Source organism: Maniola hyperantus, chromosome 4 (assembly GCF_902806685.2).
Source record: "Maniola hyperantus chromosome 4, iAphHyp1.2, whole genome shotgun sequence".
Classification (NCBI taxonomy): Eukaryota; Metazoa; Arthropoda; class Insecta; order Lepidoptera; family Nymphalidae; genus Maniola; species Maniola hyperantus.
Genome location: NC_048539.1, coordinates 12,531,117 through 12,558,687, shown reverse-complemented (window position 1 = coordinate 12,558,687; position 27,571 = coordinate 12,531,117). Strand labels below are relative to the sequence as shown.

The 27,571-nt window shown below is 37.6% G+C and overlaps 2 protein-coding genes and 1 non-coding gene across 6 annotated transcripts in view; 1 reads left to right on the top strand and 2 right to left on the bottom strand.

Moving 5' to 3' along the window:
• LOC117996966 (prion-like-(Q/N-rich) domain-bearing protein 25) overlaps positions 1-26,369 on the bottom strand; it is a 34,440-nt gene extending 8,071 nt beyond the window's left edge. Inside the window, exons 1-2 of one of the 2 annotated variants that reach the window (XM_034985116.2) lie at positions 26,175-26,369; positions 4,196-4,293 (exon numbers count right to left, since the gene is read on the bottom strand). In XM_034985116.2, coding sequence (XP_034841007.1) covers positions 4,196-4,271 — 76 coding nt within the window. In that variant the 5' untranslated portion in view covers positions 4,272-4,293; positions 26,175-26,369. Of the gene's footprint in view, positions 1-4,195; positions 4,294-9,292; positions 9,634-26,174 lie in introns of those variants that run through there. The other variant, XM_069498041.1, reaches the window with a different exon arrangement.
• LOC117996816 (RNA-binding protein 1-like) overlaps positions 1-27,571 on the bottom strand; it is a 411,711-nt gene that overhangs the window by 277,519 nt on the left and 106,621 nt on the right. The window lies entirely within an intron of this gene.
• TRNAR-UCU (transfer RNA arginine (anticodon UCU)) lies at positions 18,235-18,307 on the top strand. The gene has a single exon. It is a non-coding gene; the product is annotated as a tRNA-Arg (tRNA).

Here is a 27,571-nt window from a genome sequence, read left to right as displayed (position 1 = left end):
AATTCGATCACACCTGGTGGTAAGCCATGATGCAGTCTAAGATGGACTAATTTGGAAGGGGACCAGAGACAACTTATGAATTCCTAAACTGCTCCTGCCGGGAATCAAAGCCGGGATCGTAGAATATATTATTAATAGTCAGGGTTCTCCCACTTCGTCAAAAAAATCGTTCATTCACCCGAGCAAAGCATTTAAGGAAATATAAAAATGACCTTAATAATTTATTATGTAGCTAGCTTATGCTCGCGACTTCGTCCGCGTGGACTACACAAATTTCAAACCCCTATTTCACCCAGTTAGGAGTTGAATTTTCAAAAATCCTTTCTTAGCGGATGCCTACGTCATAATAGCTATCTGCATGCCAAATTTCAGCACGATCCGTCCAGTAGTTTGGGCTGTGCGTTGATAGATCAGTCAGTCAGTCAGTCAGTCACCTTTGCCTTTTATATATTTAGATTTGAAATAAAAACAGACAATTCTATTAAATAAATAAAATAAATAAATAAAATAAAAAAGCCTTTATTGTCTAATACGTTAATTCCAATTATATCTCCTATTACAATAATTTATTTATTTTTACATCATTTTTGATCATAAATTCATCGTATTTGAAACAATATCAATTCATAAAAAATATATCAGTTCATTCATCGTCATAATAAAATTAGTTTCTAATGTCAAAATTTATGTTTATATGTTATATTTAAGTACCTTATAGTAATATATTCAGTCACGCATTAGTCGCCTCAATGGCGTAGGCCTCCCCCAAATCTCTCCAAAGCTCCCTATCTCGAGCTTTCCTCATCCAGTCCTGTCCTACATTTTGGGCAAAAATATCCCGCCATCTCTTTCTTTGTCGTCCTCTTTTCCTTTTTCTGTTTCTCGGAACCCACTCAGTCACCTTTTTTGTCCATCTCATCTTATCCAACCTACAAATATGTCCAGCCCATTTCCATTTTAATTTTATAATAATTTTCCTTACATCTGTAAGTTTGGTCATCCTCCGAATCATTTTATTTCTTACTCTATCTTTAATCTTTAGTCCCAACATACTTCTCTCCATTTTCCTTTGACATATTGCTAGTTTCCCTTCCTCTTCCTTCCTTAGAGCCCACGTTTGACATCCATATGTCAAACATGGCAATATCGCGACCTCAAATAGTTTCTTTTTTATATGGACTTTTATTTCCCTTGTGGTGAGCGTGGTAGGTTATTAAAACACACGTCTTAACTTGACGAAGGTCCGTATATTACTCCTTTAAAATACAGTTAAACGTTCCTTATATTAGGGCTAACACACTACACACTACACCCTGTTTTTCATAATCTCCTTATAGCTCCAAATTTTTTTCCAAGCGATGGCAATCCTTTACCCCTTAAATTACCCCTTTGGATGGCCAAACTATAATTCTTTGTCCTAGGCCAGCTCTCGGGTCCCCCGGTTGACTCGATAACGCTTTTCGAAATTTCCTAATAATACATCTGACTCAATATTTGTACCGAGTCAAAGTGAAGTTTCATCATAAGTAAAAGCCATTTTTAGCACCGTTCCCTAAAAGCGATTAAAATATATATTTACTCAGTATGAGTCAACACACTAAGTACGGAATTGTGTCAAAACAGGTACCTAAGTACGATTACCTTATCGGTTTCAGAATTGAGGGCACGCTATGCGTGACGAAAACATTTTCTCATAGGAACTTCGTTTATTGTACTTTTATGGTAGGTTAGTTAAGCTATGATTACAATAAATTGTTTACGTTATTTACGTTATCATTTTATACAACTCTATTATTGTTATTTTTTGGCATGAGAAAAACAAAATTTATCTTTCATTTTCTTATAATTAACTGGGTGATATGAATTAACATCATGTATACAAAAAAGATGACGCGCTTACTCTTTAGTTCACAAATTGCCAGAAAATCTGCAAGAATCTTAATTAAGATCTAAGTAGGACAATCCGGAAATAACCGGATACATAGTGACCCTACACGCGCATGATACAATTAATGTAACAGACGGGTCTCGTTAACATACGATAAAAGTACGTAAGCAGACAAAGTGAGGCATTTCGCCGATCTTGCAATGTTACGCAAGCGAACAAAACGATGTGCTTTCACTTTTATATCGCGGAGCGACGTGGTAACGATTACATTAATACAATATGTAGGTACCATAATTGATAGTGGGTAAGTGAGTAATAATTATTGTAACACACTTTGTAATATTGCTATGTAGGTATACAAAAAACATAGTACACTTATAAAAGTAAATTTTATTTTAAAAAATTGAGTGACTCATAATATCGACATATACAGCTCAAACTGCTGCACAGTGCATTTTACAACATAAAAGTCTTGTTCTATATATTTTTAAACACGACTACCCTGCCGTATTGTATTTTTTTTTAATTTATTGCCAGTGACACTCGGGACCTACGAATTTTAACGATACCTACCAAATATTATTACATAATACCAAATCTGTGCATGCATTTAGAATTAGTTATAGTAGAATAAAGAAACTTATATTCATACATAGGTACGTACATACGTCATGAACCATGAAAACATTATAGTTACCTTATATATAATATCTGTCCCGGCTTTACTCACGTGTTTAGTCGTGGTAAGCCCGACTAGAGTTAGTTCGCGCACGCGTCGCGGTTGTGACTCCCTAGAAAAAGGACCCCGGATGGGTTCGAAACTAGTCGGGTTAACGTCGACTAAACACGTGAGTAAAGCCGGTACAGATATTATATATACTTAATGGAAATCACTCACGATATTTTAAACGCTAAAATTATAGTTACCTACTCGTTTTTAGACAGTCTGAACAAAGAAATTGTCATTTTATCCTAAAATCTGATAGATCTAGTCGTTTGTAAGTTGTTGTACGCGAGAAGAAAAGTCATTTTCAACAAAGACGTCCTGGCATGTCCTGGTAAATAAAAAACTCCCAGGGTCGATCATTATCGCCCCAAAAAGCATTATACTAATATGATATATTATATTATTATACTACACTATTGCAGAGAATGGATAAAAAGTCTATCATCAACCCGGAATAGAACTGAGTAAATAATTATTGGAAATGAATGATGACGACTCGAGAGGTTCACTAGATTTCTGATGTAAGAAAATACCTAGACTAGTTTTTATTGTTTTGATTTTCACTCTTTTTATCATTTGTTTTCACTACCGCGTTCATAATATGTGAATGTCTCTTCTTTCTACCGAACTGCACTATAAGAAGAGTAATGTTTTTTCGAGTGTATGTATGTAATGCATGTATCAAAACATTATTTCATCAAATAAGTTATTGTATCGTTAGATTCATCTTACTGAGAGTGTCAAACAGATCGGCATTAGTGCCAATTTTAAAACATTTTCATTTTTTGAAATTATTATTTTCTTCACAGTGATTTCACAGGTGAAAAATGAATAACGTATAGTCACCCTACATCATTCAAATACCGTAGGTAAATGAGATATAGAGATCCTAGGCCTAGACGTGATTGTAAAGTCATTGATAATGATCACGTTAGTGATTAGATATGGATACAAGATGAAATTACTATTATTTAAAACAATGTTATCACTCTATCTCTTGCTTATCATGCATTTACGTATTGTCTCTCGCTACTGTTTGATTTATCAAACAGTATCATCTAGTTAACTAGATGATGCCGGCGACTTCATCCGCGTGGATTTAGGTTTTTAAAAATCCTGTGGGAACTCTTTGATTTTCCGGGTAAAAAGTAGCCTATGTCCTTCCTCGGGATGCAAGCTATATCTGTACCAAATTTCGTCAAAATCGGTTGAACGGATGGACCGTGAAAGGCTAGCAAACAGACAGACACACTTTCGTATTTATAATATTAAAGATATGTATATTGACGCCTATTCCTACTTCCTAGTGCATTTCGGTATAGCTATACGCTCCTAGCAAGCGAGTTCATTTATCGGTTGCGTCAACTTTTTTAGTTGTTTTTTTACCAGGTTTAAGTATTTCGCATGGACCGTGTCATAGTCACGACAGTTAGGGAACTTCTAACAAAACGTCTACCTACCTTACTGCCAAATTGCATAATATAAAGATCAATTAAGCGATTGAAAACGGTCAAAACTCAACATGTAACAAATCTTCTGTTTCACAAAAATTACTTAAAAAATACTCAAAAGGTACTTACGTTTCTCCGGACCCTGCGCAGCAGCCAGCCCAGCAGCAAATATAAGGGTGGTGACACACAACCACCACGCAGCCATCCCGTGACGTCGCGCCTCACGTCTGTAACAAGAGGGATTAAAATTAGCAACTCGGTGACGTTACATGCTTCTCTTCTGAAGCAAGAGGGATGTGAATCAACACTCAAGTGACGTCGCACGCCTCACGTTTGAACCAAGGGGGATTGAAATTAGTAACCCCGTGACGTAGCACGTCTCACGTCTGAAGCAATGGGGATGGAAATCAACACTTCCGTGTTGTGGCATACTTGACGTCTGAGGCAAGGGGAGTTGAAATTAGCATTCCTGTGACGTCACACGTCTCACGTTTGAACCAAGGGGGATTGAAATTAGTAACCCCGTGACGTAGCACGTCTGACGTCTGAAGCAATGGGGATGGAAATCAACACTTCCGTGATGTGGCATACTTGACGTCTGAGGCAAGGGGAGTTGAAATTAGTAACTCCCTGAAGTAGCACGTCTCACGTCCGAAGCAATGGGGATAGAAATCAACACTTCCGTGACGTCGCTCACCTCATGTTTGAAGCAAGAGGGGTTGAAATCAACAATCACGTGACGTCAAACAACTCACTTCAGAAGCAAAGGGGATTGAAATTAGCACTCCCGTGACGTCGCGCACTTCACGTCTGAAGCAAGGGGGACTGAAATTAACAATCACGTGACGTCACACAACTCACTTCTGAAGCAAAGGGGATTGAAATTAGCACTCCCGTGACATCGCGCACCTCACGTCTGAAGCAAGGGGGACTGAAATTAACAATAAGCCTCTGTCACCCGCCGATAAGATAACCATTATCTCACTTTTGATTAATTAAGCGGTAGGAAAAATACTTCAGTCACGAGATGAAACGTAATGGTGGGGAGATCGTATCTTTAAAGTTTACAAAGAAAATATTTTTTCTTTGTTTATTCCTTCCATTGCTTTTTATGACGAGAACATCAGTGATGGATAAATATCTGTTAAATGATGATTGGATCCAGTAAGTACCTATAATTTTTTTGGGTGAAATCTCAACCGAAAACTCAGGAAAAGTAAGTTTTAACGGAGGCCGTCGTATCCATTCTAAGGCACAGTCCGAACCACTGGGTCTAGAAACTTGAAATTTTATATCCAGGTTTTCTTTGCCAAAGTTCTCCTGAAAAAAGTCCTGATGAAAAGTGTCCAGGTAAATTGTAAGTTGCATGTTATCAGTGCTTACTTAGGTCAACCAGTCGCCTCACACTGCACAGGCTCCGAAGCCAGGGTAAGCATTAGGCAATGTCAAGTCACAATGGAAAATCAGCATGGTAAGCAGTGCTTTTTAACCGACTTCAAAGAAAGGAGGACGTTCTCAATTCGACTGTATGTTTTTTTAATGCATCTATAACCTGCAATTCATTAATCCTGTAGCATCCAAAATAAGTTATAGCGCCTAACCACAAAGGCCATTTATCGCTATAACTATTACCATTATTTTACCACCATTACATGCAAGAGCATCGATTTACTCCGACATGGTACAGTTCTTCCCGTGTGAAACCATCTTGGGTCCACTAGAGCAGAACTTTGTAAATTGTTACCTAATTATTTTGATTCTTTTGAGCTAAGTGAAAGGGTGGCGGGAAAGAAAGATAAAAAATGTCGCGAGTTAGATTGAACGAGGGCAATAATGTGGTGGCAGACGCAGATGGGAATAAACCCCTTAAAAGAAGGTTTTGGAGTTTAGGGGTGTGGATAGTGTCCGACCTTCCCTTCAGCTTTAACTTGGTTTCGGCTAAAAAATGCACTTTCGGCCAAAACTTCGGCCGATTTTAGGCGAAGCCAAATTCGCCTAAAACCGGACGAAGTTTTGACTGAAGCCGAAGGTTTCTTGCAAGCACCGAAAAGCTCTGTTACGAATGTGTTCACAAAAGTGAACATCATAAACTTAGAAAAAAAAAATTTTTAAAGGATATCTTGAACTAAGTAAGTTTCTTAGGGTTATTAAACCTTTTTCAGCTACGGCCTGAAGGTTGAAGCCGAAACCGATTAATCGGTTTCAGCTTCAACTTCGGCCAGAAATTGACTTTCGGTCGGACACTAGTTGTGGGACGGTGACAAGTCTGAGCTTTGGCGATAAGACAGTTTTCTTATTAAGTAAGATAACCTAGTGGTTAAGACGTCGCGTCGTCGTCGGCATCCTAGCCTTCGATTCCGGGCAGGCACCTCTAACTATTCTGGTTATGTGCGCTCTATACAATTAAGGATGCCTTACTTTAAGGGTGAAGGAAAACGTCGTGAGGAAACCTGCTTGCCTGAGTATCAGTACCTCAGTACCCTTATTATAAATGCAAAAGTGTGTTTGTTTGTTGATTTATTGGTTTGTTGGTTTGTCCTTCAATCACGTCGCAACGGTGCAACGGATTGACGTGATTTTTTGCATGGGTATATATAAAGACCTGGAAAGTGACATAGGCTACTTTTTATCCCGGAAAATCAAAGAGTTCTCACGGGATTTTTAAAAATCTAATTCCACGCGGACGAAGTCTCGGGCATCAGCTAGTAAGTCTATAATGCTCTCAAATGAACAATACTTGATTATGAATCTATAACTCTGTTGGAGGCCCTACTACATCACAAATTGCCGCTCACGCTCAATAAAATAACTAATAATAAATAAATAAATAATAAAATATACCTATATATAGGTACTTGCGTAACACTAAGGCGCTATATCAAAGCGAAGTAATTGGTGTTGATAACAGCATGAAAGGAAAAAGATCGTCACGAAATCGTGACCACATCGTCTGATGAGTATCTTCGCGCGGCCGACAAAGGGCACGAGAGCAAGAGTAGGACCTATTTGCAGGCATTGAACTGTAAGCTCAGTGCTTGAAAGCAGTGTTTTCACTTACGATTTTGGTTTTATTAACTAGAAACTAGGGTTTCTGTAGGAAATCGTTATTTTTTTACTACCCTATTTTTGTTGTTGAAATTATGATGATGAGATGACCCATATCAGCGAAGCGAGTCATTTCACAATTCATATTATTATGTTTTAACAAAAAAAATGGCTTATTTATTTATCACTAGCTGCTCCGGCGAACTTCGTGCCGCCTAACAGTCGATTATTTTTCAGGTATTTGTAAAAATTTTCTCTTCGTATAAGAACCATCCCCGTACTTCAAGGAATATTAAGAAAAAAGAATTAGCGAAATCGGTTCAGCTGTTCTCGAGATTTGCGATCAGCAACAATTTAGGGATTCATTTGTATATATAGAGAAGTGTCAACCCTACATACAGTTAACCAAAACCAGATTATTTGAAACAAAACCTCTTTGTTGCTATCTAGCGGCCGTGACGTGCTGTATGCCAGTATGCATGGGATCGCACACGGACACGAGTCAACGAAATACTTAAAAAGATAAAAAAAAATCAATTCCACAGAGGGACTGTATTGTCCAGTGTTGGACACGGTTCGCGATTTTGTTGATGTCAAAACCGCATTTCCGTATTATAAGTATAGCGAATACATAACTGAGTACCGCATCGCTCCACTACCGCAGGAACCTATACTGAGCTATGCGGCGTTTTTTCTTCATTGAAATGAAATGAAATGAAATGATTTATTTGTTTTAAAAGGTCTTTTTAAAATTATGCCAGGGACCCTGAAGTAAGTTTGCAAAACCTGTATCTCAGGGTCCCCGCTGTCCCTCCTCCATCATTAACAAATAAACACTTATCCAAAACTAAATTTAGTGATATGATATGAATATCAAACTTAAAAATAGTTCATTCAGATACAAGTTAGCCCTTGACTGCAATCTCACCTGGTGTTAAGTGATAATGCAATCTAAGGTGGAAGCGGGCTAACCTGGAAGGGTTATGGCAGTTTTTATTAAGCCCATAACCCCTTTGGCATAATGACATGACATGGTATCGTACCGGAACGTTAAATCGCTTGGCGACACGGCTTTGCCGGTAGGGTGGTAACTAGCCACGGCCGAAGCCTCCCACCAGACCAGATCAGAAATTTAGAAATTATAAAATTCCACATCCCTGCCGGGAATCAATCTATTCTGCATAGAAATAAATAAAAATCTGTTTTAGAATACTTTTAGGTAAATCCCTTTCATATGATACCACCCACTTGGTATACATCTTACTTTGAAAATCGAAAATACCTACTAATATTTGTTCATGAACACATTTTAATATTTTTTCGTGATGTAACCACAAATTCACGATTTTCAGATTTTTCCGCTTACGCTTCCGAAATATTGCCTTCAGGCCTTCAGTATTGAGGATGATGGTGAACAGAGAAAGAGTCCTAACACAACATGGTTCAAATTTTACACGATTCTACACAGTTTCTCGACGAAAAGACATCGGGCTTTCTAAATCTTCACGGTTAACGCTTTACAGCGACTGCCAACGAAACTTGATATTTGCGTGAAGGTGAAATGGATTATATCTATCTTTATAATAGCGTGGATTATTTCATAAACTTTCTTGGGAATCGCATCAATCTGTATTGGTTTGGTAATGGTCCATAGGATTTGTTTACGGCATTATGGTTATTTCGATAGAACAAATTTTCTATTGGTTTTAGATTTTTTTGTGATTTCGGATTTGCAACGGTCTTTAAATAGGCTTAGCTAACGAAAATTAGCAAAGAAACGTCTCAAAACTCTATAAAGTCTCTATTCTCATTAAATTTTTGGAATGATCTCTTCAATAGGGGAATATTAGTCATTTAATTAATTTTTTTGTTCTTTTTACAAAAAAAAAAATCTATGTTATCAAATCTCGTACCTACTATGTCGAGTATAGTCAGAAAATCCAGGTCAATGTTCAGAATAATGCTTGGAAAAATTATAAATATACTTACTTACAAGCAGTGGCGTGCACAGTGTTTGAAGCCAGGGTAGGCATTAGTTAGGTAGGAACCTGTTTACTGACAGGTCATAATGAAAAATATGCATTGAGCTATAACAACTGGGGTAAGCAGTGCATTTATGCCTCTATGACCTGCACGCCACTGCTTACAAGTCAATATTTTTTACACCATTCAATTGTTTACCTGAAAAATAGATCGCTACTACTTAGCGATAAGGCTGCCAAATTGTACAAGTGTTGTTATGATTTTTGTTTTTATTTTCACTGTCCTGTTTTTGTGGCGTACAATAAAATTAGAGACTATAGCTAATTAACTATGTATGCCTGGGTAGGAACTAAGTATGTACTTTTCAGTACGTCTTTTTGTATTTCCTTAGTTCACTACTAAAATCACTATTCCACAGAACTATTTCTAACACATTCCAGAGTTACAATAGTACCTAAGTCACTGCTGATAGCATATCGTGGGTCGAGATAAATCACATGAATATTGATCGATTAAAAATTGATCACGTTGACCTACAGAAACCCAGAATAATTTTAATTGTTAAAAACACTACCATTATGTGTAACAACAAAATATAAACTGTACCTAACAAGTACGAAACAATTCTTATCGGATTTGTCTACTCCATATCAACGTCGAATACCGAAGAATCACGATTTAAAGCGAATTTTGTGTGCTTACCTATTGATGACTCATTTCTTTACATACTTATCATGAAACAATTATATACTGAATGACTGATTAGTAAACAAAATTCCTATAGACCTGGAGCCTGTGAAGCTTAGGCCTTTGTTATTTTATAAAAGCTGAAAGTTCCTCTGCGCATTTTCCCCAACACAGGTACGAACGATCAGCGGCTATGGTGGCTTTGGGAGATAACAATCCATACTAGTATTATAGATATGCGAAAGTGTGTCTGTCTGTCTGTCTGCTAGCCTTTCACGGCTCACCCGTTCAACCGATTTTGATGAAATTTGGTACAGAGATAGCTTGCATACCGGGGGACTTAGGCTACTTTTAATCCCGGAAAATCAAAGAGTTCCCACGGGAATTTAAATCCTAAGTCCACGCGTACGAAGTCGCGGGCATCCTCTAGTTAGTAAAATGTATGGTGTATAAAAAATCTTACGTCAAAGTAGAGTCTAATTTTTTTATATTCTCACCAGAATAGTACTAAAAATCACGTCATGCCAGACACTTAGTATTATGGCAACCCCCAGCCAGACATCCAAGACACATTAAAATTTAAGGGTATCTCTGGCGTCTGGCAATGCATGACGAATTTCTAATGCTATACAGTATTACCTATCCGTAAATGTTGATTGCAAATTGCAATAGCATACTCTCTCACGCTCGACTTAGATCAACCATGGAGTACCCTTTACATCCTAGAGAGTGTAGTAGAATAGGGCAAGTATTTTTTGCCCCCTGTCCCTGGTGCGTGGTATCTCGGATAGGATGCGCGCGCGCATAACGGAACCGGCTGCGTTGACCTTGAACGAGCGCTCTACATAACTTTGCCTATTTGTTTATGTCGTATTGTCATACGGAATGGGGCACTTGTTTTGCGGGCTGCATTGTATGGAAATTGGAAATGTTTGGGAGGTAGGTAGAAATGTGAGATAGGTTTGTATTGTTGTATTTGCACGCACGTTTTTATGACTCATTTTGGAAACTTCGTCCATTGTACACAATTGTTACGCACATTTAATCCGGGTTTGGTTTGAATAGAAATCATAATTCTAATATAACAAAATGCGAAAGTGCTATTTCACGGCCTATCTGATTAACCAATTTTGACGAAATTTGGTACATAAGTACGTATATAGATAACTTGCATTCCAAGGACTTTTAATCCCCAAAAATCAAGTAAGTAGGTAAGTTTTTAAAATTCAGATACAAGTTAGCCCTTGACTGCAATCTCTCCTAGTGGTAAGTGATGATGCAATCTAAGATGGATGTGGGCTAAGCTGGAAGGGGTATGGCAGTTTTTATTTGACCCATACCCCTTTGGTTTCTACACGGCATCGTACCGGAACGCTAACTCACTTGGCGGCACTGTTTTGCCGGTAGGGTGGTAACTAGCCACGGCCAAAGCCTCCCACCAGACTAGAGCAGAGAAATTATAAAATTCCAAACCTCTGCCGGGAATCGAACCCGGGACCTCCCACTAACAAGACCACAGCGCTTACCACTGCGCCAGGGAGGACATCTAAAGTGATTTCCGCGGAATTTTCAAAAAAAACCCAATTCCACGTGGAGGAATTCGCTTTGCATAGGATATTATAGACAAGCATCCCGGAGATGGATAGGTATTCTACGCTACTTTTTATCGGGAAAAATCAAAGAGTTCCAACGGGATTTTAAAATAAGTAACTGAAATCTACGCGGGCGAAGTCGCGGGCATCACCTAGTTACCTTTTATTTACGTTTAAATGATTTCATAGTTAGATAGAATAGGTAGGTGAAGTGAAAATCTAGATAACTAATGTACATAACTCAGCTTTTCAGTTTTTAAAAACCTATGTAAACGTTGATAAGCTTGATAAAATGTTATGATAGCTTAACAGGCTGACTGATCTTCATTGCCTATTTGCCCAGACCTAGATAGCGTTATAGCATAGGTAAGAAGTAAGGGTGAGGCCACAACAGTGCGGTGCGACATCGCATCGCAAAAACGATGCGTTGACGCAACGCAAACATTTCATCGCTTACAGTATAGTGTGTAACGCGTTAGCCTAGTATAAGGAATATTCAAGTGTATTTACCAAAGATTACTATTATACGAACCATTGATCAGTAAAGACGTGATAAGCCCTACCACGCTACACCAGGCAATCCTGCCAGTCGCATACGCCAGCTGTGCAGTGGGCCACCTACTCGGGGCGCATAATTAAAATAGTTGAAAACTCTGACCGTCAATTTTGAATGAGCCATGGACCGCACTGCAACTATCCTACTTCTACTTGCGTTAAAACGCATCAAGAAGAACACACACAGCACAGAATGGCACACAGAGCGGTGTGGACTGTGGACACCGACTGAACGGGAATACGTCGTCGCTTCGCAAGTTTGTATGCTGCGGCACCGCATCGGGCACAGTGCATCCTGCGACGTCGTAGATTTTTACAACCCGAAGTTGCATCGCAATGTTGTGGTCTCAGCCTAGGGCCACACGATGCGTTTCCGATACGTTGCGGTGCCGCATGTGGATTTGAGTATTTGGTGCCACACCTGTCACCAGAATAAAAGACATAGGGTATACCATTATACTCTAGGTCTTTTATTCTGAGTTTCTTCCTGTTTGTTGTTTGTTGTTGTTCTCGGTAGGTACACTGAACCAGCGCTAAGTACATTTGACGATTCAAAAGTAGGTGCTTGTAATTGTTTACTTGGATCACTACCCATATCATAAATGCGAAAGTGTGTTTGTTTTTTGGTTTATTGGTTTGTACTTTGTCCTTCAATCTCGTCGCAACGGAGCAACAAAATTTTTTGCATAGGTTAAACACATGGGGAGTGATATAGGCTACTTTTTATCTCGAAAAATCAAAGAGTTCCCATGGGATCTTTAAAAACCTAAATTCACGCGGATGAAGTCTCGAGCATCTATTAGTAAAAAAAAATCTATATATAAGTCCTTCAAATTGCTATTGCGCTAGAACCATGTCTCATAAACATCGAAATGACGTCATTTGACTATATTTAAGTAAAAATACCATCAGCTCGAAACTTCAGTCTAGAGCTGACGTCACTAAAATGTCGGCCACGCGCATTAGTAATTTGCGGGACTTATACAATTCTATTCTTGAAAAGAAAATTTGGTAAGTGGTAACCCTAATCGCAGTAGAAATAAAACATTTTCCATTCGAGAGTCTCAGAGGTCAAATCAATAGAGTACCTCAGAATATAACAGATTAATAGTGTGCGCACGTAAGATTGTGCAATACTCAAGGAGAATGCGTACACTATTGTCGTAGATTTATTTTCGTTCAAGCAACGACCTTTATTTAATACTCACTAGATTGGTCATTTAGTATCATTACGAACGAAAACCGTGTTCTATGAAGCTTTCAAAATTTGAAAGCAACGGAAATAATACGAATAGTAACACCAGAAAATTATAATAATCAAGCTAGTAATCACACGAATTTCATAATACTTTGTCACATATTTTATTTTTACATTGGCACTTATTCAGACATTATCACTACACACACAAAATTATTACAGGTAAGCGACTTGTACACTCTCTGACCAACCAAACTAATTATTATGCGCATATAGCTGTCTTGCATCGTGGCGACAACAAATTAGTATGTCATGACTGCAAAACTAAACTAAAATGACAGGTAGATAGATATAAATGTTTTGCTATCCTTGTAACAACACTCCTTGCGGAAAGTAATTTAATTTTCTTCAGAGATTGTGTTAGTCAGAATTAGACACAATGATCCATCCATATGGTCAAGCGAACAAAATTTTTCACGGTTTCATCATCATCATGATCAACCGATTACCGGCTCACTACAGAGCACGGGTCTCCCTCTCTGAGAGGTGTTTTGGCCACAGTCTACCACGCTGGCCATGTGCGGATTGGTAGACTTCACACACCTTTGAGAACATTATGAAGAATCCAGGTTTTCTCACGATGTTTTCCTTCACCGTTAAAGCAAGTGATATTTAATTAATTGAAACGCACATATCTCCAAAAAGTTAGAGGTGCGTGCCCGGGATCGAACCCTCGACCTCCGATTAGAAGGCGGACGTCCTAACCATTAGGCTATCACAGCTTGTTGAAATGACAGTAGATAGATATTAAAATTGTATTGATATCCTTTTCACAACACTCCTTCCGGAAAAGGGTAGCACTAGATTCAGACTTACGGACAGCGGATTACAGCAAATTAAGCTTTTGGTTTATTGTATAGATTCAGACTTGTCAATTTAATTTTTTTCATTCATTCATTTCATAAAAAAATTTATTTCAGAGATTGTGTTAGTCAAAATTGGCCACAATGACCAACAAAAGTGAATTGCAGCCCGCAAAAGTTCGGAATGACCTGTCTAAATGCGTAACGTGTAGAGGTTGTTGTGATATACACCTAGAAGACCTTTTATAATCAAAGCCAATGAGTTCTGTATGTCGATTTAGTAAAAGCTGCATCAATCATTATTACAATCTCAATTGTAGTGATTGGCTGAATTTGTGCGATTGTTGTTGCAACAATGTATTGTCGCCAATAAGGATTGAACGTCAACCAATCAGAGGTGATTGCGATTGTGACATTGTCGCTGTCATTCTATCGAAATCGAGGTGCTGTACCCTTAATAGGTATTGAAGAATTTAAAACGTAACAAAATTATACACCATCTCTTAGCCTACACGATTGTGCAAGGCCCGAGGGGAATGTTCACACGACTCGATGATTGTGTTGCTATTGTTTTTTACGATGTCGAATTTATCGTCGAAACTCGAACGAAACCGGTTGGTCGTGAACATGAGCGGGGGCATCGTGATTTTATACAGAGCTGCAAAACTATCGATAGTTTGACTATCGATAGTTGACCTCGACAACTATTCAGGATATCGATAGTACTATCAGTGGCGTGCAGGTCATAGAGGCATGAATGCACTGCTTACCCCAGTTGTAATAGCTTAATGCATATTATTCATTATGACCTGCCAGTAAACAGGTTCCTACTTAACTAATGCCTACCCTGGCTTCAAACCCTGTGCACGCCACTGAGTACTATCGATAGACAGTGACGTCCGCCACATTCGCAAGCAGATGGCGCTCCTCACTCGTACGAAGAAATTGATCAGCAATCATTGGATACGAACCCAAGCCTGACTACTCACATCCCTGTCACTAGATGGCAGCACGGGTACCATCCTCGGAAGTGAAAGTAGAACACGCAAATCTAAATTGCACTAACAGAGTGTTTAGGAATTTGCACAATATATAATATAGAAGTTTCAAGACACAAACATCGGCCCAGCTGGCGCTACCGAGCACACCAAGTCCAACCGCTCGGTGGGAGATCTCCCTTTGGTACGGTCGTGCCTACACACTGCTCCTTGTGACAACTTTTGCAATACTATCGATATTATCGATACTATCGATAGTATTGTGACTTTACAATACTACCGATTGGTTGCAGTTACTATCGATAGTCTATCGATATTGGACTAACGATAGGCAACTCTATTTTATACGTAGAAGTTTATACAATGAACCGAGTAAGGACGTCAACAATGATAAGTTATTAGGGTTCCGTAGACATAATAGCCGTCATCCGTAGGAGAACCAGAGTAACCGACATAGCTCAACGGGTTGCGAATCTGAATTAACAATAGGCGGGGCACATAAATGTCGAAGTTACTGTTATCAAATCAGAAATGAGGAGATCCGTAGGAGAACCAGAGTAAAAGACATAGCTTAGCGGGTGGTGAAGCTGAAGTGGCAAGGGGCAGGGCACATGGTTCGAAAAACCGATAGACGTTTGGGTCCTAAGGTGCTGGAATGGCGACCTCGCACCGGAAAGCGCAGCGTTGGAAGACCCCCCACTAGGTGCACGGACGACATCAGGAGAGTCGCAAGGAGCCGCTGGATTCAGGTGGCGCAAGACCGTGTCATGTGGAGTCCCTACAAGAGACCTATGTCCAGCAGTTACGTCCTAGATGATTCCCGTAACTTCGTCCGCATAAATTACGTCTTTTAAAAATGATTGCTGACCTGGGTATCTAGGTTTCAGTGTTTTACAAACTTAAAAAAACGTATTAAGTTTAGGTTGTTTAATATTTTAATATAACCGGGAATAACCGGTTTGTTGTGGGCTCTTTTCAGACTTGGGCGCGTTTGGAACCCTTGTAGCTTTACAGCTTTAGTTTTAAGTACTTAATAATTATCTCCACTATATCATCTTACAAATTAACAATTTTGACCATCAGTAAGCGTAACATGTTACCTATTCCGAATAAATAATTTGACGTTGACTTTGACTTTGAATTATTTCAAAAGTTTCTATCATACTTAATTGCGGAACCCTGCTCTATGCGTGTTTCGGCACGCAATTTAGATGTATATATACTATATGACCTTGCTGACTATGGAATCTTACCATAATAATATTTGGTCTGTTTTTATCTTACCTACCTAAGGCCAAGTGTGCACTGACAACACTTCTTGCAGATGTTAGCTGTCATCGTCAATGTAATGTGAACTTTTTTTTATTTATAGCGCTTTTTTATAGACTAGCGCTTGGCTGCAATGTGGCAAGTTATGATGCAGCCTAAGATCGAGCGCGCTTGCATAGAAGATGCCTATTCACTCTTGACTTGAAGGTACCCATATTAAAATTGGAGAGGAAAACTGATGCTGGAAGGGCGTCCCTAATCCTAGCGGTTCGAATTAGAAATGAGGATGGAAATCGCTTCGTACATATCCGTGGAATATCGACAACGTATATGGGTTACGTATACTACATACTACGTAATATGGCGATGCCTTGCAGTACGATAGTAGAAAGATGAAGGAAGAACCAGGTCAAAAAGTTATTGAGCGGCGAGCGCACTCTCCAAAATATATCCTGTAGAAATAGAATACCTACCGATAGACAAGCAACTTTGCACCGATATGTTCCAAACTTTGAAGTTTAGAATTGACCAGCGCGCGGTTTCGTCACCAATGAGTCTCCCAGCGCGATTTTTGCAAGTTTTCGCCTTAGCTTGCCAGGGCTAATTTCTGTATAGAAACTTGCCAATGAACACTTTACATAAGTAATTACTTGTAACAATAACTGAAATAATAATTGAATTTTTGAAAAGGGCAATCGCATAATTTCATGATGGTAAAAAGGGTATTTTGAACCAGTTTGTGCAGTGAAGTGAGTTCACTTGCCAATTCGAAAGCAATTTGTAAAATTTTATTTTAATACTTAAAATACTTTTCTATATTATTCTAGTAAGTATTCAGATTATTTTGATCGTGAGGACAACAGGTAATACCTACTGTGTCATGTCGAAAAGGTAATATAATATTATCGTGAGTCATATATGGACAGTGGCGTGCACAGGAGTTCAAGCCAGGGTATGCATTTAGGTATGAACTTATTTTACGGCAGGTTATATTGAAAAATAAGCATTGATTTATTACAATGAGGGTAAGCAGTGTGTTTATGCTTCTATGAGCTGCACGCCACTGTATATGGAACTAGGAATCAACTTAGCTTATTAGTATTACTAAGCCTAGCTACGTAGGTTAATGTTATGTAAGTAGGTTGTTTGGTAGCTGTGTCCTTATTGAATACACATAAGACTTATGTGGTTACAAAAAATATACCAGTTCAATAGAAATTAATTGAGTCAGACTATGAATTAGGACTCTACAAGGACTATAAACGATATAAACCCTATTCTAAGTGGCTTTTTCAATGATAAATGATGATGATGATAATAATAAAATAAATAAAATTATTCTAACACAAATCAACAAATTTTACTGTGGTAAGTAGGTGTTTACACAAAATATATATTATTATGTTTGACCAATAAATACCAAAATTAATAAAATCAATCTATATATATATGTAATATCTATATATTACATATATATATATAGATTGATACCTATCCGTAATCTATGCATTATAAAAGGAAAAGATGATCGACTGACTGATTGACTGATAAATCTATTAACGCATAGCTCAATCTACTGGACGGATCAGACTGAAAGTTGGCATGCAGATAGTAAATACGACGTAGACATCCGCTAAGAAAGGATTTTTGAAAATACAACCCCTAAGGGGGTAAAATAGGGGTTTAAAATTTGTGTACCTAGTCCACGCGAGCGAAGTCGCGGGAATAAGCTACTCTGTCAATAAGTTACTTAGCAGCATAGGCAAATAGGTACAATTGTTGACAAATACTTTTTATTTATATTTACCTTTGCTAAGTCATAGATGGTTGATTACCAACTGTAAATTGAAAACAAAAGTTTAAGGAACTGTTGTTACACACTCCCGCATTTCCCGTGTAAAATACGCAACCTTGTAGGCGTATGAGTGCCGTGTGTGGTCTATAGCACGTGATTCATACTTTCAGCAAACCTATCGTCGTCCCTGTGGCGCAGAGGATAGCGCGTTGGACTTCTAATCCAAAGGTCGTGGGTTCGATCCCCACCAGGGATGTCTATAAGCAACTTTTTAATTTTATTTAAAAAGAAATAATAAAAATTTAAAAGTATTCCCTAAGAAAGTGATTCGTCGTTGGCTGTCTTCATTTTATAGAAATCATTGATTTACCTTTTTATTTCTTTTACATTTTTGCTACTATATTTTTATAATAATTATTTAAATAAACTTAAAATTAATTAAAATCTTGAAACTAATAAATTGATTATGTTTTTGAAATATAGTCTATACAAAATTACTCTTCACGCCATTTTAATTATATGGGTCAACTTTCATGTCAAAAGTACGGTTCTCCTTTAAAATAAGGATTTAAATCGTACTTTTGACATAAAATTTGACACATAAAGTTAAAATGGCGCGTGAGGTGTTATATTTTATGTGTTATAAATCTTTTTTTTATAGATAAAAAAATCATGCTCCTTGGCAGCACATTCTTGACATAGATTGGAATAACGAATATCAGGTTTTACAAGATGGCCGCCTCGTTAATCAGTCTGTCGGTCAGTCGGTCAATAAGATTGTATACAGATATCCATTGGCAGTTTATAAAAGTGTCGATAACTGCTGGTTTTTGCTGTATGGGACCTACTTTATTTAAAAAATACGCATAGACTTTCCTTGCATTGAAAATGTTTAAATCGTCCGTTATTCATTCGTGGTTTCCATTGGTTAAAAATTTAAAACATTCCAAATGCTAGCAGCACAACCTTGACCTCTACTAACTTCACTCACACGTAAAAAATAGTGGTAAACAAGATAAAGTTAAAAAACTAAAGGCTGATTATCCTTTTAAAAACACCACCACAGAAACTATGCACAGAAAGAGGGTTCTCCAACTGATTCTAATCGGATCCCACGTGGCCTGTGTCAGATCCATACTTAATATTATAAAATACGGAAGTGCTATCTATCTGCTAGCTTTTCACGGCCGACCTGCTTAACCAATTTTGACGAAATTTGGTACAGAGATAGTATGTCTAGGAAAATCAAAGAGTTCCCACAAGTTTTAAAAAAACACTAAATCTATACCGATAAAATCGTGAGCATCATTTGGTAGGTACAGAGATAATATTATCGTACGTGCATCCCGGGGACGGATATATACTATTTTTGTCCCGGAAAATTAAAGAGTTCCCACAGGATTATTAACAACCTAAATCCACGCGGACAAAGTCGCAAGCATCATCTAGTACAATAATAGGCCATATTATAAAAATATATTATTTTATTATTATTTTAGGTGGTTCAAGATTTCAAGGTTAATTTAACAATAATTCGCACGAATTAGGTTAAAATAATCGAATCGAATAGCATCTAATTAAGTCTCACTCCAAATAACAAATTAGCGAGTTAATTAATGTAACGTTAATTTTATAACCACGAAATTTAACTGTAACTGTTATTTTCCGACGATGCACCGTTAATTTAACATTGGTTACGTTGAAACTGATAAAATATGTTAAAATTGGTAATAGTTGCATTTCGCATGGATACGTAAAGGTTGTTTGAAATCTCTAATGGTTCAGAGGCGCTAATTATATTTCAACTAAATGATGCTCGAGACTTCGTCCGCGAAAGTTTAAAAATATCGTGAGAACTCTTCGAGTTTTCGGGATAAAGAGTAGCCTATATTCATTTCAGGGATGAATAGAATAGAATAGAATTTATTTTAGTCAAGTAGACTTATTACAAGTGCTTTTGAATCTTTAACTAGTTTAATTTACCACTGAAAGCTATCTATGTACCAAATAGATGATGCGATTCGAGTTTTTTTTAGAATACTTTCATTTCATTTTCTTTAATTTAGGAACTCTTTCATTTTCTGGGACAAAAGTAATAGTATGTCCTTTCCTGGGATGCAAGGCGTCTTTGTACCAAATTTTGGCAAAATCGGTTAAATGCGCCGTATAAAGCTACCAGCCAGACAGACACACTTTCGCATTTATAATATTAATCGGTTCTAACTATCAGCTATCATAACGCTAACCTTACATTAATCGCTAGACGTGCAACTGGCCCTGTGAATATCTGAAATTCTGAACATTACAATAATGTCAGTAGCAGCTGTATGTAGATAGTTATACTTATTTAATAAGAATGTGAAAGTTAAAACATGGTAAAATATTCTATTTATAACTTACGAATTCTAATACCTAAATCCAGTTATTGTTTTGTTTAATAAGCAAGTTATGCTAAAATTCTTATAAGTAACGAACAAAATAACATTTGAATAGCTATCAAGATTTGCATGGAATAAAACTGGTTGGTCCGCGGAATTCAAGTCAGACTGCACGGAGACGCTGTTATTGTCTGGGCTTTGAAACTGCATCTGGAATATTCTAGAATCTAGAGCCGCCTTTTCTTGAAAATATTTAGGGAGGTATGTTTTTAATAAGATGATGTTTCTGATATTTAAATAAGGAATAAGTATTACGGATTAGTAATTTTATCGGTCGTATTAGTCGGTCTCAAAGACAGGGACAGCGCTCTACAAATCTGCTACCTCCTTCTAAAGATCGATGTTCTTTCGGTACTTTGTATAGTTAACTATCACCATTAGGTATGTAGGTACGTTAAGTTATTCTCAAATTCAACAATTGATAGTCAAAAACAAAATAACTTTGCTTTGACTTTGAAATTCCACCCATCATCGGATGAAATTCAACTGATCAACCTTTTATCACTATCCTTATTATCACTACCCATATTATAAATGCGAAAGTGTGTTTGCTTGTTGGTTTGTTAGTTTGTCCTTCAATCACGTCGCAACGGAACAACGGATTCACGTGATTTTCTGCATGGCTATAGTTAAAGACCTGGAGAGTTACATAGCCTACTTTTTATCCCGGGAAGTGAAAGAGTTCCCATGGGATTTTTAAAAACCTTAGTACGAAGTCGCGGGTATCAGCTAGTAAATTATAATATGAAACTCAGGTATGTCACACGTCTGTCTGTCCGCTACAACAGAAAAGACTTGTCGATTTCACTACCAAAAACTTTTTCGGTTAAATTTTAAGTAGCTCTCATTAATTTGGAAATGATTCGACAGGTCCGATAAAAAGTGGACGAGGACGCGGGTGGGCCATTAGTGGTTTTGCACGTCAGTAGGTACCACCTACCACCTTACCAGTTTGAGGATGTGTGACCAGTGAGACCACTCAAGTGCAAGCCAGTTGCATTTTTTAAAATTAATTTTGGAATAAAGCACCTCTTTAAATTTCATTGCCTTTTTGTCTGTATAGAGTCCTTTTGAGGAACGATAATTAAAAAACTATTATGCCTAAAAATAAGTAAAAATTGGTTTTAGAATGCACAAGTGAAGCCCTTTCATATGATACCCCACTTGATATAATATGTAGTTATCTTACTTTGAAAATTGAAATTACCTACTAATTACTAGTTCATGACCACAATTTAATTTTTTTGTGTGAGGTAACCACAAATTCACGGTTTTCAGTTTTTTCCCCAAATGTTTGCTATAAGACCTATCTACCTGAGTACCTGCCCATGATTCTAGGTCAACGGGAGGTACCCTGTAGGTTTCTTGACAGACAGACGACAGAGTGATCCTATAAGGGTTCCGTTTTTCCTTTTGAGGTACGGAACCCTAAAAAGGGTAAAATAGGGGTTTGAAATTGGTGTAGTCTACGCGGACGAAGTCGCGGGCATAAGCTAGTAGTAGATAATACTAAGCCGATATAAAGAGAGCACCTAGAGTTCAAGGATGAGCTAGAAACCGGTCAAGTGCAAGTATCGAGTGGGCCTCGCTAGACGCTCGTAATAGCCTGTTTACCACAACTACGTGGGATTTATAAACGTTCGCTATTTACTATACAGATTACACTAAGTACCTACCTACCTACCTACTACAAACACGTTTACTAAGTGATCTAGGAATTAATAAGTTTGGAGAGTTCAAAAAGTCACTCAGTAGGTACGCTCTAATCTTCTTATTAGTAAGGTAGTAAAAGGCAGGAAAAGGTGACTGACTGATCTATCAACGCTCAGCTCAAACTACTGGACGGATCGGGCTGAACTTTGGCATGCAGATAGCTATTATTACATAGACATCCGCTAAGGATTTTTGAAAATTCAATCCAAAAATGGGTAAAACAGGGGTTTGAAAATATTTGTATAGTCCACGCGGACGAAGTCGCGAGCATTTATTTATAAGTTTAATGGATTACTTTTCAGTCTGTACTACTTATAAAATAGAATAGATTTTTATTTAAATAAACTTTTATAAGTGCTTTTGAATCGTTAAAAGAATTATTTACCACTGCACTGGTTCGGAAATCGGAATTCGGAATGCCGTTCGTTCAGCGGGGCGATTGTCTAAAACCTGCATCAATCATTATTACAATCTCAATTGTTCTGATTGGCTGAATTTGTGCGATTCTTGTTGCAACAATGCATTGTGGCCAATAGTGAGCGAGCATTAACCAATCAGAGATGATTGCGATCGTGACATTGTAGCTGTCAAACAACCGCGGTAGGGCCACTGAACCAGCAAGAAACTCAGCAGGTTGCTCCTTTAAGTACCTAAGTACTTTCTAGTAAGAAAGAATGACCTATGACCTCTGCATATGTACAAATATCAAAGGTTACAAAACTGACCTAAATTATTTCAAAGGTTTCGTTCATTAGTGTTGTTCTAATGAGAGGGAAACGGTAAAATGATTATCACGATCATTAGTATTTGTTGAGAATTGGGATAGGTATGTAGATACTCACCTAAGTAGGTACCTAGATATCTTATTCGAAATGAAACTCGATTTTCCGAAAGCTTTAACAAGTTTCAATGGATTGGTTCGTTCGCTTTTCTAAATCTTCATATTTTTCCGAATTTACCTGTGCCTACTTACTTATTTTATTTGATCTCACCAGATATATACCTACCTAATATAGAGCCTCGATAGCTCAACCGTTGAAGAAGCGGACTGAAAACCGAAAGGTCGCTGGTTCAAATCCCACCCGTTGCACTATTGTCGTACCTACTCCTAGCACAAGCTTTACGCTTAATTGGAGAGGAAAGGGGAATATAAGTCAGCACGATAGACTTGGCTTAGTATTCTGTAAAAAAAATGTCCGAAAAGGATTTCTAGGGTTCCGTACCCGATGGGTGCCAACGGGGCTCTATTCCTAAGCCCCTACAGTTTGTCCGTCTGTCTGTCAGCGAGCTGTATCTCATGACCGTAACAGGTAGAGTTGTCACAGATTGTGTATTTCTATATTTTTTTAATGGCCGTCATAAAAATTTAAAAAAAATAAAAAGGACATAATCTTAAGTACGATGGTTTCATCGGTACATCGGTTTTTTTTCTTCTTCATGAGTTAGGTTAAAAAGCCTTCATAGGAGTAAAAAATCAAAATCGATTTTCAAAAACTTGCAGGCATCGTTCCGATCTATTTTTAATCGACCTTACCTAACATCGATAAATTATACAATATCGCAGATCTAATAACCATATTGTGCTCTATAAAATCTTGTTGCGCAACTAAATGCCTGACCCGGTGACCTTCAAGACATAAATACACAGCTACTACCTACTAAACAAGTGAGTCAACTTAGGTTTGCTAAGCTAGCCTAGACACACGAGTAGATCTAAAGGTGTCATATTATTTTCCTACATCTTACTAAAACTCATCGATGTCAAAAGCTCAATAGGTATCTACAATCTACATTATAGATTTATGTAGTAGGAAGTAGGAAGAGTAGACGAGTTTGTTAGGCAGGTATAGGTAGGTACTTATGCATCATCATCATCAACCCTACTGAGAACTGGTCCTCCTATTACCTAATTGATTGGGAAAATGGAATACCTACCTAGTAGTCAGCATGATAAACTTGGCTAATAGGTATTCTTTATAAAAAATAATAATAATAATCCTTCAATCACGTCGCAACGGAGCAACGACGGATCGACGTGATTTTTTGCATAGGCTCAGTTTAAGACCTGGATGTGCCTGGAGAGTGACATAGGCTACTTTTTATCCCGGAAAATCAAAAAGTTCCCATGGGATTTTCGAAAACTAAATCCACCTGTAGGTGCCTACGAAGTTACGGGCATCAGCTAGTTTAGTATACCTATCTACTATAAGTAATATCTAATAACTATTGTTAATTGTATTTCTAATATCTAAATAGCAGTAGCGTGCAGGTCATAGAGGCATAAATGCAGTGCTTACCCCAGTTGTAATAGCTCGATGCATATTTTCATTATGACCTGCCAGTAAACAGGTTCCTACCTAACTAATGCATACCCTAGCTTCAAACCCTGTGCACGCCACTGCTAAATAGGTATCTACGTATTTACTATTTAGATATTAGAATACGTCTGGGTAAAAGTAGGTTGCTTGTACCTACATAAAGTTGGTAGGTAGGTACCTAGATTACAACCACGTTTTAATAAAACAATAGGTGCAGACTTGTAATAAAACAAAATACCTACCTATCGGATGAACACAGGCTAAATATTAATCAGAGCAAAAAAAGCTTCTCTGACGTTTTTTAGAGGCTGCATTTTTTTAAAAAGGTAGCTAGGATAAGTAAAGATTTTTCCTATTAGAAAATTACCCATTTATTTTTATTTTAGTACGAATTCATAATTACAACAGCGACTTCGCGTGGATTTAGGTTTTAAAATATCCCGTGGGAACTCTTTGATTTTCCGGGATAAATACTAGCCTATGTCCTTCCCCGGGACGTAAGCTAACTCTGTATCAAATTTCATCAAGTTAAACTGTTGGGCCGTGAAAAGCTAGCAGACACACTTTCGTATTTATAATATTGGTATGGATATGAGTACCTACCTATGACTTTGTTTTTTATTGCACTTAGGTCCCTATAACATTAATTACAGTTCGCTCATCATCATAATGATCAACCCATCGCCGGCCCACTACTGATCACGGATCTCCTGACTCCTCTCAGAATGAGAAGAGTTTAAGCCATAGTCTGCAGCTTTGAGAACATTATGGAGTCCTCTCAATCTCAGGCATGCATGTTTCCTCACGATCTTTGTGATACCTATATTTTAATTACTTTTTAAGCGCACACAGTCCAGGTAGGTAGCTCCGGAATATTACAGGTGCGTGGCCGGGATCGAACCTTCGACCTCCCGAATATAAGACCGACTCTTAACCACCAGGATTTCACCGCAACAGTACGAATAATAAGCTTGAAAGTTTCTTATTATTATGTGTAGTGTAAGTACCTATACCTATTGTATTCTTTATGAAACAATAAACGTCTCGGACCCAAAAAGCAAAAACATAGCTAAAGAACCTAGGTCCTAGGTACCGTATACCGAGGCACCCTAACTAGTCGTTCGGGTTGCAAGCAGTTGCAAGCACACGAGTGAGTGATACCTACTCGTGTGGTTGCAAGCCTTAAATTCAGGGCGAAAAATCAAGGTAGTCAATCTAGTAACTGTACAGGTCTTACCCATCTATACATTTTTTAAATATAAAATGTCATTTAAACCAACTGTCCAAGTGCGAGTCAGAATACGTATAACTTATAAGGTTCCGTAGCTATGCTAGTTGCTAGAAACACCGGCGGCTATTATTTCTTACACAGAAGTTTACATAAGTAAAGTATGAGACATGCAGAGAGATCGACTGGACGAAACTACCTTTAATGATACCTTGTTTCTACGGAATCCTAAAAACCCAAATTAAAAATTATATATTAAGTAGGTAGGTACTTGTAACCAATATCCACATAAATAACAAGAAGATTCATAACATCATAGTAGAATAATATGTAACTACCTAATTTGAAACGCAATTTATTGACAACAATAGAGCCTTAAAGTAGGTACCTAATAAAACAATTATGCAAATTAAAAAAAAAACATACCATAATTTAACAAACACAAACAGAAGACAAACACTACCACTCAATGTTATTGTTTTTTGTTATCTGTATTGAAATAAAAGTTTATTTGGTTACGAATCACGTCACCATAGCAACTCGAAAGATGGCCGTCGACGCATGCGCACGTTGGACCAACGCGGTGAGACTGCCGGTTTTCGCGCCACCACACCGTAAACTAATAACTTGCTTCGTGAACACTGAACAGTGAATGGTAAAAATAATAGTGATCTAACGAAAATAAAGACAACAATTTTTTGTTAGCTAGTTATAGTATTTACTTAGTTGAATATAGTACATCCGCCAAAACACACAAACTCTGCGCGATTGCGGTAGAATGGCAGCTACGATGTCATGATCGCAATGCTCTGATTGGTTGACACTCGCTCACTATTGGCTACAATGCATTGTTGCAACAAGAAAAGCACAAATTTAGCCAATCACAACAATTGATATTGTAATAATGATTGATGCAGGTTTTACGAAATCGCCCTCCTGTATTGAATACAATGTGCAGCATATGATATTGACCGCCGCGCCGTTCCACTACTAAACTTGCATAATAAACAAGCCACTTCTTCAGATTCTCCGATGCCGAAGTGAAACGTAGGTACGTAATGTGTGTTTTTGAAGATTTGCGTGGTGAATATCGTCATTATCATCTCAGCCGGGCCACTAGCTGAACACGAGAAAGGAAAGAACTTTGGCCATAGTCCATCCTGGCTATGTGTGGATTGGTAGACTTCATATACTTTTGCGAACATATCAAATAGGTATGCAGATTTCGTCACGACATTTTCCTTCACCGTTAAGGCAAGTGATATTTAATTACTTAAAGTGTACATAGTTCCGAAGCCATAAGCTAGCTTAATAAATAAAAGCTTTATTTGTAACCCTTACTAACTAATACTACATTTAATCTAGAATATTCTTAACTAGATAATCTAGATATTCTTATTTTTATTCTTACTAACAATATTAAACAACTTAGCTCTACATTAGAATATATTAAATTGCAAGTTTAACTCAATTTAAGGGCCGCCAGAGGCGTTAAAAGCTTCCTCCATTATATTCCATGTACTTACACCTAATCAATAAAACTTAATGCAAACTTATTTTAACTAAATGCCTCGTAGTGTGCAACTGCATAAGGCTCTCCAAAATGATCGTGCGCATCGAATGACGTTCCTTCCGCATCATTCCGGAAAGATATTCCGTGACGGAGCTTAGAAGGCTTCTCGGCTACGAATTTTCTCCAAGATGACACATAATACCATAGGAAATAAGAATACATCTTTAATTATTGAGTGCCTTTTTTATATAATTAATTAATTATTATTTTTATTTAATTTTTAATTTATTAATTAATTTTTATATAAATA